Source organism: Trichechus manatus, unplaced genomic scaffold, assembly GCF_000243295.1.
Source record: "Trichechus manatus latirostris isolate Lorelei unplaced genomic scaffold, TriManLat1.0 scaffold00044, whole genome shotgun sequence".
Lineage (NCBI taxonomy): Eukaryota > Metazoa > Chordata > Mammalia > Sirenia > Trichechidae > Trichechus > Trichechus manatus.
The window spans coordinates 4468619-4485144 of NW_004443980.1; the positions used below are offsets into that span (position 1 = coordinate 4468619).

The 16526-nt window shown below is 37.3% G+C and overlaps 1 protein-coding gene across 9 annotated transcripts in view; it reads right to left on the minus strand.

The window, feature by feature from the left end:
* Positions 1-4340: 4340 nt before the first annotated feature.
* Positions 4341-16526, minus strand: part of CDADC1 (cytidine and dCMP deaminase domain containing 1) — a 74834-nt gene continuing 62648 nt past the window's right edge. For 7 of the 9 annotated variants that reach the window (XM_004376574.2, XM_023731557.1, XM_023731554.1 and 4 more), the window contains 2 exons: positions 7758-7818; positions 4341-4671 (listed from right to left, as the gene is read on the minus strand). In XM_004376574.2, coding sequence (XP_004376631.1) covers positions 4598-4671; positions 7758-7818 — 135 coding nt within the window. In that variant the 3' untranslated portion in view covers positions 4341-4597. The remainder of the gene's footprint in view (positions 4672-7757; positions 7819-16526) is intronic. The other 2 variants (XR_002824141.1, XR_002824140.1) reach the window with 1 other exon arrangement.

Consider the following 16526-nt stretch of genomic DNA (forward strand, 5'->3'; position numbering starts at 1 on the left):
TGACATGTCGTGGGGTTGTTAACCATTGTCATAAAACAATATGTGTACTAACTGTTTAATGAGAAACTATTTGTTCTGTAAACCCTCATCTAAAGTACAATTAAAAAAGAAAAGAATTCAATTTCCTATTTAAAAACCGTTCAAAGCAAATCACACCATTGCCAGCTGAAGCTGAGAGCCTCGCACAGGGAATGGAGGTGCTCAATAAACGAGTGATACTGTGAGTCTAAATGCTGGCCAGCAGTAAGAGAGGCCTACCTGCCAAGGGTGAGCTGTCCCACCGAATCTCTTCTCTGGGGGCCAAGGTGGTGCTCCACAACCCAAGTTAGGGCACTTCCTAGACTATGCTGCATAATCACCCACAGGACAACCATACAGAGGCTAGTCAGGTCAGCTACAAAGAAACTAGAAAACCCTCAAAAACTCTGGCACAGCCAACCTCCCCTGCTAACCAGAACTGGGGCAGCCCATGTTAGACCAGCTGGTTATCTTTTCCTATTATGAAAATTATCACAGGCTAAGGGAAACTAGGAGTCTCTGGGTGGTGCAATCAGTTAACACTCTCAGCTGCTAACCAAAAGGCTGGAAGTTCAAGTCCACCCAGAGGTGCCTCAGAAGAAAGACCTGCAATCTACATCTGAAAAATCAGCCGCTGAAAACCCTATGGAGCACAGTTCTACTCTAATACACATTGGGTCGCCATGAGTTGGAATCAACTCAAGAGCAACTAGTTTTCAGATAAATGCCAAGAGGATGCTATTGGCAAAACTAGGATTTTAAAAAAGTGTTTCATGCCACTTGCTCTGAAGTGTGGCACGGGCAGATTTTTGTGGCAGATCGTAAATCAGAACTGATTGTGTATAAAACGAGGAAGGCTTATGAGGGATGGCATGTTTTCAAGCTCACTAAATAACTGAGGGGGAAACAAACAACAACCAGAAATGCCAGGTAAAAGCTTCAGCAGTAACACCATGATGCCATAAGCACAAGCCTGTGTACGTTCCTGATGTGGAGTAAACTAGGCTTACGTGAGGAGGCAGTCCTTCGGACAAGCCTGGCAGCCATGTCATCTGGTCCTCCCCCTGCTGGCATCTTTAGGCCTCCAAACCAACCACTGCGCCCTCCCCCCACCCCCGCCCAGCCTAACGGCTTGTCTAAATGTTAGCAAGGTGAAAGATACGTTTCTGGGCAAGGTGCCAAGGTGTCTGACCACCACCAGCTCCCCCGCCCCATCCTTCTAGAGTGATCAGGTGGGAAAAATCTCCACGTAACAGGCATGTCGGTTGGGGGTATAGAACAGCTGTTGTTAGGTGCCGTCGAGTTGCTTCTGACTCATAGCGACCCTACAGGACAGAAAAGAACTGCCCCACAGGGCTTCCAAGGAGCAGCTGGTGGATTTGAACTGCCAACCTTTTGGTTAGCAGCCGAGCTCTTAACCACTATGCCACCATTCTCCATGAACAGCTAGGGGGGTGGATTTTTCTCTGTCTTCTCAGGCATGGTGCAGGTGGGGCACACATAGCATAAGCTCACAGTCCACCTAACTGGACCTACCTGGCTCCCACTGTGTCCATCACCGATGATGCCAGACGGAAGGCAGGTGTGAAAGAGTTCTCTATATCCACCAGGGACACTTCCAGAAGCCAGCCTGTCACGAGACTGTTCCATTTAAGTCTCTCACCCACGACACAAAGTGGGGTGTGAACAGAAGAGTCCTCATCTCTGACTGGACAGCTTTTGAGTCAGGAGTTACTGCTGGCTCATCCTGTTATATGCTATTTGCTTCTTTTTGTAGTAATAAAAACTACTTTCCATGTGCTAACGTGTGCTCAGGCTCTGAGCAGAAGGACACGATAGAAATGGAGCAATTCCACATTGGTGATTGGTGCCCTTTTTATAACGGCCTGGCTATCTAGAACTTGGGTACCACCTGTGAGCATCACACAGATTTGGCTTGTTGCCCCACAGCTTATCCTGACAATGTCAGCATAGTCTTTCGTCACTCTGGCAGTAAACAAACAGTACAGCTATTCTTAACAAGTTATGAATTTACTATTAACCTCCTAATCGTTGAAATTAAGGAAGACACTTTTTTTTTTAAGTGCAATTCTGAATTTTAAGGCTAAGGGATGAAGCCTCTTGACTGTAGGTTAACATATCTTATTCAGGATTGCTACATATAGCCTCTCCAATCCCTGTTGCCTCTGGGTACAGCTCAGCAATCCTTGATTGCATCCCCAGTCCCTCCCTTTCCCATTTCCCAGTGTGGCCATCCATCTCCACCACTTTCTCTCAGCAGTTCATCTTGCCCCCAATGTTTGCCTGGCTACCCTTGTGCCCCCTTCAGGACCTCCTCAAGCATCTCCACCTTCATTTCTTCATGACTTACCAGATGTTTGCACATCCTCTTCTGGGCCACCATTGCTCCTATACTTACATCCACAGTGGTGGTTCTCAACCTTGAAGGTCATCAGAATCACCTAGAGGACTTGTGAAAACAGGCTGCTGGGCCCCACCTCCCAGAGTTTCTGCTTCAGTATGTCTGGGGTGGGCCACAAGAACTGCTCTGCTAACACAAATACCCAAGTGACGCTAATCCTGCTGATCCAGGGACCACACTCTGAGAAAAATTTCTCTTAATTACTTGACTACTTGCTTCTATCTTCCACTAGACTCTTGAGACCAGGGGTCATTTCTTACACATCTCCACATCCCCAGTGGCTAGCCAGTGGCTAGCCGTCATTCAATCAATCAACAAATATTTACTGAGTGCCTATTATGTGCCAGGCACTGTTCTAGGCACTGGGATTCAGCAGTTAAAATGTATATATATATATAGACTGATAGTAATATGGAAATATCAATTTTCTTTCTCCTAATCATAGTTTTTCCCATTTGTGTGCTTCTCCCTTCTCATATCCCATCCCAACGCCCAACATACATCCATAAACTTGGCAATATACCAGGCTTTTAGTTCTTATAAAATATTTGCTGATTAATTTGACATTATTAGTAACAAACAACAAATCCAAGAAAAACTTAAGCACATATAATTAATATAGCAAAGCAATTTGGAAGTAAACAATCTTGAGTGTTTTAACATTAATAAATATTAAAGAATACCTTAACGAGTAGGTTTTAAATTAGCATTTGTTATCTCTAAGGACTATGTCTCCCCTCCCTCCTTACTCCACACCCTACACTTTGTGTTAAAATACTTAGCGCAGTTCTCCACTGCCTGGCATGATGACTCTGAACTCCCAATCCACCTCAGCAGGCTGCTGCACAAGCAGGGGGCATTCAGTCAATATCTGACCCCAGTCCTGGAGGAGTCCTGTGTGCAATTCTGAGAAAGAAGTAGGGCAGCCCTCTCAGGCCATGTGGTGCCATTGAACGGAAGGGGGCAAGAGCAAAGGCAAACCTCATTACCTCCATACACCCTGAAATGTCGTTTCTTATGATGTCACGCCCCAAGCCAGCGAGCCATGGGCCCTGCAACGCCTTCCCTAATTCTAGGAAAGTACCAAACACAGGTGGCTCACCTTTGGACTAATTTCCTGAGAGTTTCTCAGCAAGTAAAAATGAGGGGAATCACAAAGAGTGATTTGGAACGTAACAGCACCGACTGTAATATTTACTCTCAAGACCATTTCAGTATTCTTAAGGTTTGGAAATGTTTTTAAAAGGCCTTCTTTTTTAAGGTCAAAGCCATGAGACAGTCCATGTTAATCACACGGGAGAAAAAAATGGGTAGCATTTATGAATGGGATTCAAAAAAGGCTAGTTTCAATACTGCAGACTAAAATATCTCTTTTCTGTTTAAAATTATACCCACATTTGAGGTTCATTGTTGGAGATTTCAAGAGTCAGTGATATCAACTAACAACACTGTCTCAGAATAATAGTCTGTTAGTATTGCTACCCCAAATCAGTGATACAACACCCTGATCTCCAACAAATCACTGTAATTTCTACATACCAAAAGATTTAAGAAAAATTAATAATCTTTTTAGAAATGTACTTTTAAAATGGCGACCAGGTCTACTAGCTTTACTTCTATGAGTCAATCCTAATTAAGTAAATTCTGATTATTTGAATACTTTGGGTATAAAGGCGACCTTCTGGTTAGCCATACACTGACTCTTAAAAGATGGCAAGATTGTCATTTATTTCTGTGAAGCAATTTACTAACGGGCACCCTTTTAATCCAAATAAATTAATATTTCTTGAAAAGGGGCAGTATTCCCGGCTAAGAGCTGATCTCCAGTGAATCAGCCTGTTTCAAACTAGCTAGTAGTATAAAGTCAAGATAAATAGAAATCAATCTTCCCTACTGGTGATTAAATCCTTCTCACTAAACTATTGCAACCTTATTTAGTGTAATAAAAGACATGCTACTATATTCTGGAAAACACGCAAATAAATCTAAAATAAAAATATTCTCATTAACATCATTTGCTAGTAATAAATTTTCTCCCTTAAAAAAATTCTTGCAATTAGTCACAAAATTCATCCTTATTTTCTGAGTTAACAAGGCTGAATTTTAAAAGTGCAATAAAAATTCTTGGTGCCTTCGCTCCAAGTTAGCCAGGACTTCTTAGCGGTTTCCAAGACACAGCTTCTTGTTTTGGTGCTGTTCTTCATCCAGAGGTATGGGTCTCAACACACCATCTAGAATTCAAGAAGAAACATCAGGGAAACTTCACCTTAAAATATGGGTATTTGTTCCAACCATAGGGTTGTAAGATCAAAATAATGCTACAGTTAAAGGAACGTTCATTTTATTTTATCTTCAAATTTTCAACTGTTGAAGAGCAGATTCTGTAACTCACTTCCAGGTACTATAGCAGCTAACCTTTTAAAAACTCGATTCACTAAACAGTGTATGGCCAACAGTTCATAAAACTTTTTTGGGCAAAATGTTATTATTATTAGTCTGGAAGAAACAAAAATGCACCTACTTATCCTTCATAGGGAGCCCCCTGGTGATGCAAACAGTTAATGCACTCAGATGTTAACCAAAAGGTTGGAGGTTCGAGTCTACCCAGTGGCATCTTGGAAGAGAGTCCTGGTGATCTACTTCTGAAAACCCAGCTACTGAAAGCCCTAGGGAGCACAGTTCTACTCTGACACACACGGGGTCGCCGTGAGGTGGAAACGACTGAATGGCAACTGGTTTTCTGGTTTATAGCGTTTTCTACGTGGATAACCAATTTCCCAGTACCGTATATTAGTGTATTCTTGCCCCTATGTTCTGCATTGCCATTTCTATCATATATAAAGTTTCCATAAATACACAGGTCTGCTTCTGGGCTCTCTGTTCTTAACCGTAGTTCTATTTGTCTATATCTGGGCCAGGCTTCTTTATCATTAATTACTGCAGTTTTTTTTAAAAACTCTTGACAGTAGAGGCAAATCCCCCCATATATATTTTCTTTTCCAGAAATGTACTAGTTTTTCAGTTACTATTTTATCACTAGTTACTGTCAGTTCTGATATATAGTATTTTTACTATCCTTTACTTCTGAGAATTTTTTATACTTCTACTATGATTTTTTTCTTTGATGCAGAAGTTATTTAGAAGCATGTTTTTAAACCAGACCTATAGGCTTTATAAGATTAGTTTTTAAATTGTTGATCCTACTTAATTGTTTTGTGATCAGACAATCAGGCCTGCATAATACTGATTCTTTAAAAATTATAGAGAGTTGCTTTATTGACTAATATTTGGTCAATATGTAAATGTGCTTGAAAAGAAAATGTTTTCTTTACTTATTGGGTGCATATCTACATGGGCCCATTAAACCGAGCTTTGTACTTGTCTTGTCCAAACTTGCAATATATTTGCTAGTATTTTTGTCTGGCTAATATATCAATCATTGAGAATGGTGTGCTCAGATGTACAACAATTGTGGTAGGTTTATCTATCACAAAATAATTTGTCATTTAGTAATTCTACTAAATTTTACTTTATATATATTGAGGATATATATGAGGTCCATATAACTGTAGATCTATTATAGCTTGCTGGTGGACTGAAACTTTCTCGTCATGTGATGAGTCTTTATATATTCAATTCTATTTTGTCTGATTTTAATATAGCTACTCTGTATTTATTTGATTAATATTTGCCTGATATTTCTCTTTCATTCTTTTACTTTCTTCTTTCCATGCCCTTATGTTTTACATGTTTCTCTTGTCAAAAGCACGAAGCTGAATTTTGTTTCTTTAAAACAGTCTGACTGTATTTTTAAAGGGCAAGTTCAGTCCCTGTTACATTTATCGTGTTTACTAAAACATTTGGTCTTGTTTCTATCAAATTATTTTATGCTTTCTCTTTGTCCTACTTTTTCTATTCTATTTATTGATATAAAACACTTATTTAAAAATGCATATAAGCCATAAACTTACAGTTAATGAACTGTCACAAAGCAAACATACAGCCAACCATCCCCCAGGTCAATAAATAAAACACCGCAAGCAAGCTAGAAGGCTTCGTCTTGTCCCTCCCAACCACTAACCCCTCTTTCCAATATCCTGACTTCTAACCACAGTCTTGCCTTCCTTTTCCTTAGTGATCTAGGAATAATAAATTCTGAATACAAGCCCTTTGTTGATTATAAGTAGCAAATATCTCCTCCTATTCTATGGCCTGTGTTTGCATTTCCTTAACTGTATCTTTTGATGAAAGGTGTTCTTAATTTTAACATAGACAAATTAATCCATATTTTTATTTTAGTGCCTTTTGTATTCTCTCCATAATGATAGGGATTTATTAATTACTCCCTCAAACACTGTAACTGAATATACATTCTTTAATTAGATTCATATATTTTCTTTCCTGATTAGTTTTTTTCTGATAAGGTTTTTATAAGATGGAAAAATATAGTAGATATGTATTTTCTTCCAGACTGTAGGTAACAAATCTAGTATTTGAATAAAATAAAGCTAATTCAGACTACAGAAAAATTGAGATATTCACATAGAAATAATTTTTATAGAGATTTTTATATTTCCTGAATTTTTAAAGATAATATCATTGTTACTAATTGTGAAGAAAATTTTCCTTACTATAGTACACTTCCATTTACCTAGAATCCAAACAATCAGAAAGATAAATAGCTAGTATTTTTTATAATATTGAATAGTGATAACTAATGTTCAAAATGAAACACCTAATGAATTACAAGATCTCCCAAAGATTATATTACATCCAAACTATCTGTGCTAAGATGCAAATGATAAAGCTTTGAAGACTGGTAATTCATTTATGGTAGCTGGGATAACTCTTAGTTAAAATGTCCAGAATATTTCCATTCTCTAATCAATCTGGGCAAATGTGGATTTACTCTAATAAGCAGATACATAGCCTCATAATTTGGCCTTAGATCTATCTGTACTAATTATACATATTTTTCCTTTCTAACTATCCAAGAAGCTTTCATTTGGTATGGAAGAACAGTGTTGCTTACCATTTCAGATAAGTGTAATTTATAAATTAAATCTGTACATTACTATTTGTATGAAACTGTAGACTCTATAGGAGTAATTACTAATCAGCACTTTCCCTAGCACATGGCATATAATAGATACGCAAATGTTTGTGAACAAATTACATGGCAAAAATCTAACCTGCAAAAAGAATATGTTCCATCTATAACCACAACATTTTCCACCATCTGATCGTTAAAATTCACTAGGTATCCTTCTCCTCAGCAATAAAGTTAATGAGAATAATGAAACTTGTATATACTAACTTTCTTTCCTTTCAGGTTCCTTTTGTTCACAACTGTAAGCTCCTGATGGATTCAGCTGCCACTGTAAGAGAGCACAAACATTTTATTTACATGTTTAAAAGGCTTTAGTAAATGGCATTTCATCACCTCGTTTTTAAAATACCAAAACAGCTTATAAAAAATTTTAAAAAGCAGTCAGCAAGTCCACAGCAACAAAACCCTGATAATGCTACCCTGAATGATCCTGAATATGACTCCTGGAATCAGAATCAATACTCTCAGAGAAGGAAGGGCCTTAAAGATCCTTTATGTTCATTTTACAGGTAAGGAGGTGGAAGACCAGAGACATGTAGGGACTTGCCCAATGTTACACACTAATTAAAGGCAGTGATGGAATTAGAATCTGGGTTTTCTAATGTCCAGGCACAGTACTATGGAATTTCCACCACATGATAATATATCTCTAGGTCCTATAGGACCTTACAATAACTAGAGAAGGCCTATATATTAAAGAATGAAAATATGACCAAGATTACTTTGCCTTTCAATATAGTTATTACAGTGAAATCTGTGAAAGCCGGAACTCAACAGGACTGCCTTGTTTTTCTGGGTCTCGCAAGTTCTCTGCCTTTGACAGGGTGCAGTCTTTCCACTTTTCTATTGCTCTCTATTAGTGGAAAATATTTGAGTTTTCCTTTTCTGGCAGGTTTCTGCCTTACACAGGTTTGGCTTTCACAGGTTTTACTGTATATATCACATATCTACATGATATCATGTTATAGAGTTCCTCTGATTATAATTTTCCATACCAATCATTCGGAAAGAAAAAGGGAAGCCAGGAGATTCTCAGATGTTACATATATTACTGAAGGAGTAAATAAGAGAAATTGAGTGTAATCATTATCTCATAGCACAGCCCTTCCTTTCCAATCTGGCTAGAAATTCCCTTCATTAGTCAATTATTAATGACTTAGCCAAAAGGGCCCTGGTGCCATCCCCAGAAAGACACAATTACGTGCACATTAACTGGGAGCCCCTTCCATCAGCATCAATTAATCAGATTAATTAGTTAATATATTGGGCCTTAAGGGGGATGAGATTCAAGATAAGCATTTTACCATGTAGTTAAAAATCCTGGGAAGGGGCAGGTGTGTAGAGCCAGCTAGTCACCTATAGAAATGAGATGACCAGGGCTGGCGCTAGGGAAGAGAAGAGGGCTTATAAGGGGAAGAAGTTATATAAGAAATTAAAAGAAACAAGGAAAGCATGTTTCAAAAACATGCCAAACCACTAAAATACAATAATTTGGGCAGACACAATAAAGGTCAATAATCCTGAATTTTAGCACTAAAAACCATTTGAGGGTAAAAATATATATATAAACAAATACTTGAAAGCTATTTCAATACATCCATATTTCTCAAGCTTAAATAATGCCATGTACACTCCCTTAGGAGCCTTGGTGGCACAATGGTTAAGCACTCAGCTGTTAACCAAAAGGTCGGTGGTTCAAACTCACCAACCACTCCACAGGAGAAAAGACCTGACAATCTGCTCCTGTAAAGATTTCAGCCTAGGAAACCCTATGGGCAGTTCTTCTCTGTCTATAGGGTTGTTATAAGTCAGAATCAACTCAACGGCACACAACAACAACACATACTCCCTTAAAAAAAAACAATTCTCAAACAAAAAATAATTCTCCAGACTCCCAATAATATGTCTATGAAATTCAATTTGAGAAAATCAACTTAAAAATTAATGCTTTATAATTATATTTCAATTTTGAATTATCACTACAGAAAGTAATTTTCTACTCTATAAGAGACAAAATTATTTTTTAGATTATCTTTCAAATGAAAACACAAAATTTAAAACTATTGCAGAACTCATGGATTCCTTCTAGGTCATCTGACAATAAAGTGGAAATTTGTACTGAATTCTTTCATCCTTTGATTCCTTTGAAATCATACAGAAACATATGTTTCCAATATATTTTCCCTTTCAAAAAATACACTACCTGCCTAGTTTAAAGTCTGAGAGACTTTCGTAGCACTCTAACAAGGCTTTCCATGGAATTTGAGACTCTGGATCCAAAAAGTTACAAAAACATCAAGTACTGAGTGACGATGTGCTCAATAAGATATCAAAAGTTTTTATAAAACAAAAGTAATCAAACTACTGAAGAACAGATAGATTGTTTGTGTCTGTATTACATACTACTATCTTCGTAACAATCAGGCTTGGCACATGGTAGACATTCAACAAAATGAATGAATATATGAACCATTTATCATTCTCAACCAATGGACGAAAATAAAAAACCAAACCTGTTGCTGTCAAGTCGATTCTGACTCATAGTGACCCGATAAGATCTCAAGGGAGAATAGAAGGATTATTAAATAAACAGGACTGAGAAAATTTATTAACTATTTGGGAAAAAAATTAAGCAAAATTCACACTTTACTTCAAACACTAAATTAATTCTAGGTGGTTCTCAATCTTGTTTTCTGCCTCTACAATGTTCACATCTACCACATATAACTGATCATCAGTCGCATTTATCAATACGCACAATCATTAAAGTCAAGTATATCAGCATTTCCAAGAGTAGGGGAAGGCATTATGTAAGCTGAAGTCTCCTTCTCCTCCCACTCCATGTAAGCTTTGAATTGAGAATCATTAAACATGAAACTCAACAAAAATTGGAAGAAAATACATTGCCAAATAAGGAAGACTCCTAACCATAAAAACAATGGGAGATATTAAAAAGGAAAGGATCGATAGATTTGATCACATAAAATATAAAATTTCAGTATATCAAAAATTAAATAACGGTGAAAGACTGAGAGCCTTCTTGAGAACATGAACAAGACAAGGACGCCCACTATCACTACTCTTATTCAATATTGTACTGGAAGTCTTAGCCAGAGCAGTAAGACAAGAAAGGGAAATAAAGAGTATTCAGATAGGAAGGGAAGAAGTAAAATTATCTCTATTCACAGATCACATGATCCCATACATAGAAAACCCCAAAGAGTCCACAAGAAAGCTACTGGATCTAATAGAAAGACTCAGTAAAATGGCAGGATACAAGATCAACACATGAAAATCAGCTGGGTTCCCCTACACTAATAAGGAGAACTCCAAAAAGGGAATCAAGAAAACATTTATTGTTTACAAAAGCCCCCAAAGGGATAAAATACCTAGGAATAAACCTAACCCGAATGTAAAAGACTTATACAATGAAAACTATGAAACACTACTGCGAGAAACTAAAAGAGAACTGCATAAACAGAAGAACATTCCAAGTTCACAGATTAGAAGATTTAATTAACACAGTGAAAATGTCAATACTACCCAAAGTGAACTACAGATATAATGTAATCCCAATCCAAATTCCAACACAGTTGTTAAATGAAATGGAAAAACTAACTTTATATGGAAAGGAAAGAGGCCCTGAACAGCCAAAGCAATACTGAAGAAGAATAAAGTAGGAGGCCTCATGTTTCCCAATGTCAAAACATACTATACAGACACAGTAATCAAAACAGTCTGGTACAGGTTCAATGACAGACACACAGACCAATGGAATAGAACTGAGAACCCAGAATCTATCCATCCTATGGACAGCTGATTTTCAACAAGGGGTCAAAGTCCATTTAATACCAAAGAAACCCATTGCCATCCAGTCAATTCCGACTCATAGCTACCATATAGAACGGGCCTATAGGGTTTCCAAGAAGCAGTTGGTGGATTTGAACTGCCACCCTTTTGGTTAGCAGTCAAGCTCTTAACCACCACACCACCAGGGCTCCAGGGAAGAAACAGTCTCCTCAATTTTGTTACCATTGGCCTAAACAGTATGGCAGCCACATTTTATGCCTCTGGACCTCAAGGGGTAAGGCATTATTCCAGTTCTAATGCATTTAGTGTCAAGGTGGGTCCCTTCTGAAATGCATGAAGCTCAGCAGACCAGAGATGGAGCCTCATTGTTGTATAGGCTGAGCACTGAATTAGGTGACACTTCCTGGATGCATTAGTTTTATAAGCTTTTGCCTTTTCTTCCTTTACTTCCGTGAGATAAGGCTTGCAAACATAATTATGACTTTCCTGGGTGATAGTTAGAGCCCTGATGGGTATGTTTTGGTTTCTCCGTGTCATATTTGGAAACCCTGGTGGCATAGTGGTTAAGTGCTAACCAAAAGGTCAACAGTTTGAATCCACCAGGTGCTCCTTGGAAACTCTATGGGGCAGTTCTACCATAGGGTAGCTATGAGTCAGAATCCACTCGACAACAATGTTTTTTTTTTGTTTTTTTTTTTTTTTAATTTGGAAAACCAGAGGTTCCCCATGTAACCTAATGGAAAGGCACCAGCAATAAATTATCTAGCTAGTTCTCACTGGCATACTGTCATGCCACAGATCAATGGCACCAAAGTGTCACTCACCTCAATGGTGGATTGTGTTGCCAGGTCATATTTCTCAAAATCCATATTACCAACTGAAAATTTAAACACATTCAACTAGTTAGCATGCATTCCAATACTGAAAAACACATGCCGTTAAAAAATAAAATAAAAATTTGTAAATGAAGGGGTTAACAAATGGTGCTGGCAAAACTGGATATCCATTTGCAGAAAAATGAAATAGGATCCATATCTCATACCATACACAAAAACGGATCTCAAAAACAAAGAAAAATCAAAATGAATCAAAGACCTAAATGTTAAAGCTAAAACTATAAAGTTCCTGGAAGATAACAGAGGGACAAAACTACGGGACCTAATTTCCTTTAGAAACAGATTATCAATCACAATTACAAATGCATGAACAACAGAAGACAAATTAGATAACTGGGACCTCCTAAAAATTAAATACTTATGCTCATCAAAAGACTTTATCAAAAGAGTAAAAAGAGATCCTACAGACTGGGAAAAAATCTTTGGGAACAACATATATGATAAGGGTCTAATCTCTAAAACATATGGAAAACTTCAACGACCCAACAACAAAAAGACAAACAATCCAATTAAACAGTAGGCAAAGGACATGAATAGACACTTCAACAAAGAAGACATTCAAGCGGCCAACAAATACACGAAAAGATGCTTGCGATCATTAGCCATTCCCAAAACCCACTGCTGCTGAGTTGATTTTGACTCATAGTGGCACTACAGGACAGAGCAGAACTGCCCCACAGGGTTTCCAAGGCTGTAAGTTTTTATGAAAGCAGTCTACCACATCTTTCTCCTATGGAGCCGTTGGTGGGCTCAAACTGCTGACCTTTCAGTTAGCAGCTAAGCACTTTAACCACTGCACCACCAGGGCTACTTCATTAGCCATTAAACAAAACAAAACAAAAACCAAACCTGTTGCCATTGAGTCGATTCCGACGCACAGCAACCCTATAGGACAGATTAGAACTGTCCCATGGTTTCCAAGGAGCAGCTGGTGGATTCTAACTGCCGACCTTTTGGTTCAAAACAAAGTTCTTAACCACTGTGCCACCAGGGCTCCTCATTAGCCATTAGAAAGACACAAATCAAAACTACAATGAGATACCATCTTACCCTTGCAAAAATGGCACTGATCAAAAAAACAGAAAACAGCAAACGCTGGTGAGGTTGTAGGGGGATTGGAACCCTGATCCACTGCTGGTGGGATTGTAAAATGGTACAACCACTATGGAAAAATAGTATCGCACTTCCTCAAAAAGCTAGAAATAGAAAAAGCTTATGATCTAGAAATTCTACTCCTAGGTATATACCCTATAGATCTAATAGCAGGGACATGAATAGAAATGCACACTTATGTTCATTGCAGCATTATTTGCAACAGCAAAAAGATAGAAACAACTTAAGTGCCCATCAACGGATGAATGGATAAACAAATTGTAGTACATATATACAGTGGCATACTCTGCAGTTATAAAGAATAACACTGAATTCTCAAAACATATTACCACATAGATGAACCTGGAGGATATTATGTTGAGTGAAATAAGTCAATCACAAAAGGGCAAATATTGTATGATAGCACTTTTATAAAAAGAAAATAGGTATACATACAGAAAACAATGTTCTTTGATGGATACCAGGAATGGGAGGACGAGGAAGGGGGAATCACTTTCTAGATAGCAGACACGTGTTATTTTTGGTGATGGGAAAAGTAACAGCGAATGAGCAGAGAGCACAGAGTTAGCAAAGGAATATAAATGGCTTTAAAAAAAAGAAAGAAAAAGCCCCGAGAGTATGGCCCCTGGACACTCTTTTAGCCCAGTAATGAATCACTCCAGAGGTTCACCTTTTAGCCAAAGATCAGACAGACCCATAGGACAAAATGAGATTAAAGGAGCACACCAGCCCAGGGGCAGGGACTAGAAGGCAGGAGGGGACAGGAAAGATGGTAATAGGGAACCCAAGTCGAGAAGGAGAGTGCTGACGTGTCATGGGGTTGTTAACCAATGCCATAAAACAATATATGTACTAACTGTTTAATGAGAAGCTAGTTTGTTCTGTAAACCTTCATCTAAAGTTCAATAAAAAATAATAAAAATTAAAAAAAGAAAAAAAGTCTCATGTCACAAGTCACCAAAGACAAAAAGAAAAAAAAATCAAGACAGCAGTACTGTATTCTTTTCATAAATAACACGCCCACACTACAACTTACAGAAATTGACATAACGCGCTTAGGAAAATAATATGTGGGGTGGTTGCGCAGTTGGCAAAAAACCATATAACATGCATGTTATTTGCATACAAATACGGTCTACCAATTTTTAATCTATCAAATTGAAATTTTTTGAAGTTTAAAAAAACTACAACCTCAAATGCTGAAAAACAGTGTAAAGAAACTGGGGTTTTTGTACATAAAAACTGGTACAATCCCTGCAGAAAACAATTTAGCAATAAGTATCAGCAGCCTAAAAGAATGAAAAATGTAAAGAAATATTTATGTATAAGGATATTCATAAAAATGCTATTTATAACTGTAAAAACTTAGATACAATCTAGATGTCCAACAACAGTGGAATGGTTAAATAAACTGTGGCATGCCTATATGTTAGAATATTGTGTAATTATTGAAAATAAGTTTTTAAGAATTTTAATGACACAGAAAGCACAGCAATATGTTAACAGTGGTATCTCTGAGCTGTGGGTAATTTATGTATTCTTTTTCATTTTCCTAGTCCTCTATATTACTTTCATAATTAGGAAAAAAAAAAAAGTAGTATGACTTAATAAGGAAAATCCAAATATATTAAAAAGAAAAAAAAAAAAAAGAACTGAGTAAATGGACACAGATTTACATTGGTAAAATTTATTCTTGAAAATGGTATTGCCCAGCTCTAGCCTACTTTGCTATAACACTGCAGAAGAGAACTAGTTATCTCAACGTCTATAGTAACACTTTGAAAAAGCAGAAAAAGCAAAAACCTTTAAAACAACATTATTTCAATTTAATCTTTAAAAAAATATAAAATATATTGGCACTTTTATACTACTTCTGACAATCTGAAAGCAAGAGTATAATCACTGTTAGAAAAACAACTGAAAGAAGTTAACAAGACCAAAAGCTGGTTCTTTGAAAAGATCAACAAAATTGATAAACCACTGGCCAAACTGACAAAAGAAAAACAGGAGAGGAAGCAAATAACCCATACAAGAAATGAGATGGATGATATCACACAAGACCCAACTAAAATTAAAAGAATCATAACAGAATACTAGGAAAACCTGTACTCTAACAAATTTGAAAACCTAGACGAAATGGACAAATTTCTAGAAACTCAGTACCTACCTAAACTAACACAAACAGAGGTAGAACAACTAAAGAAACCGATAACAAAAGAAGAGATTGAAAACGTAATTTAAAAACTCCCAACAAAAAAAAGCCCTGGCCTGGATGGCTTCACTGGAGAATTCTACGAAACTTTCAGAGAAGAGCTAACACCACTACTACTAAAGGTATTTCAGAGCATGGAAAAGGATGGAATACTCCCAAGCTCATTCTATGAAGCCAGCATAACCTTGATACCAAAACCAGGTAAAGACACCACAAACAAAGAAAATTACAGACCAATATCCCTCATGAACATTGATGTAAAAATACTTATCAAAATTCTAGCCAATAGAATTCAGCAACATATCAAAAAAATAATTCACCATGATCAAGTGGGATTTATACTAGGTATGCAGGGATAGTTCAACATTAGAAAAACAATCAATGTAATCCATCACATTAATAAAACAAAAGACAAGAACCACATGATCTTATCAATTGACGCATAAAAGGCATTTGACAAAGTCCAATACCCATTCATGATAAAAATTCTCAACAAAATAGGAATAGAAGGGAAATTCCTCAGTATAATTAAGGGCACTTATACAAAGCCAATAGCCAACATCATCCTAAATGGAGAGAGTTTGAAAGCATTCCCCTTGAGAACAGGAACCAGAGAAGGATGCCCTTTATCATCACTCTTTTTCAACCTTGTGCTGGAGGTCCTAGCCAGAGCAATTAGGCTAGAAAAAGAAATAAAGGGCATGCACATTGGGAGAGAAGAAGTCAAAGTATCTCTATTTGCAGATGATATGATCTTAAACACAGAAAACCCCAAAAGATGCACAAGAAAACTACTGGAACTAATAGATGATTTCAGCAAAGTTTCAGGATACAAGTAAACCTACAAAAATCAGTTGGAGTCCTTTACACCAACAAGGAGAACCTCGAAGAGGAAATCACCAAATGAATACCACTTACAATAGCCCCCAAGAAGATAAAATACTT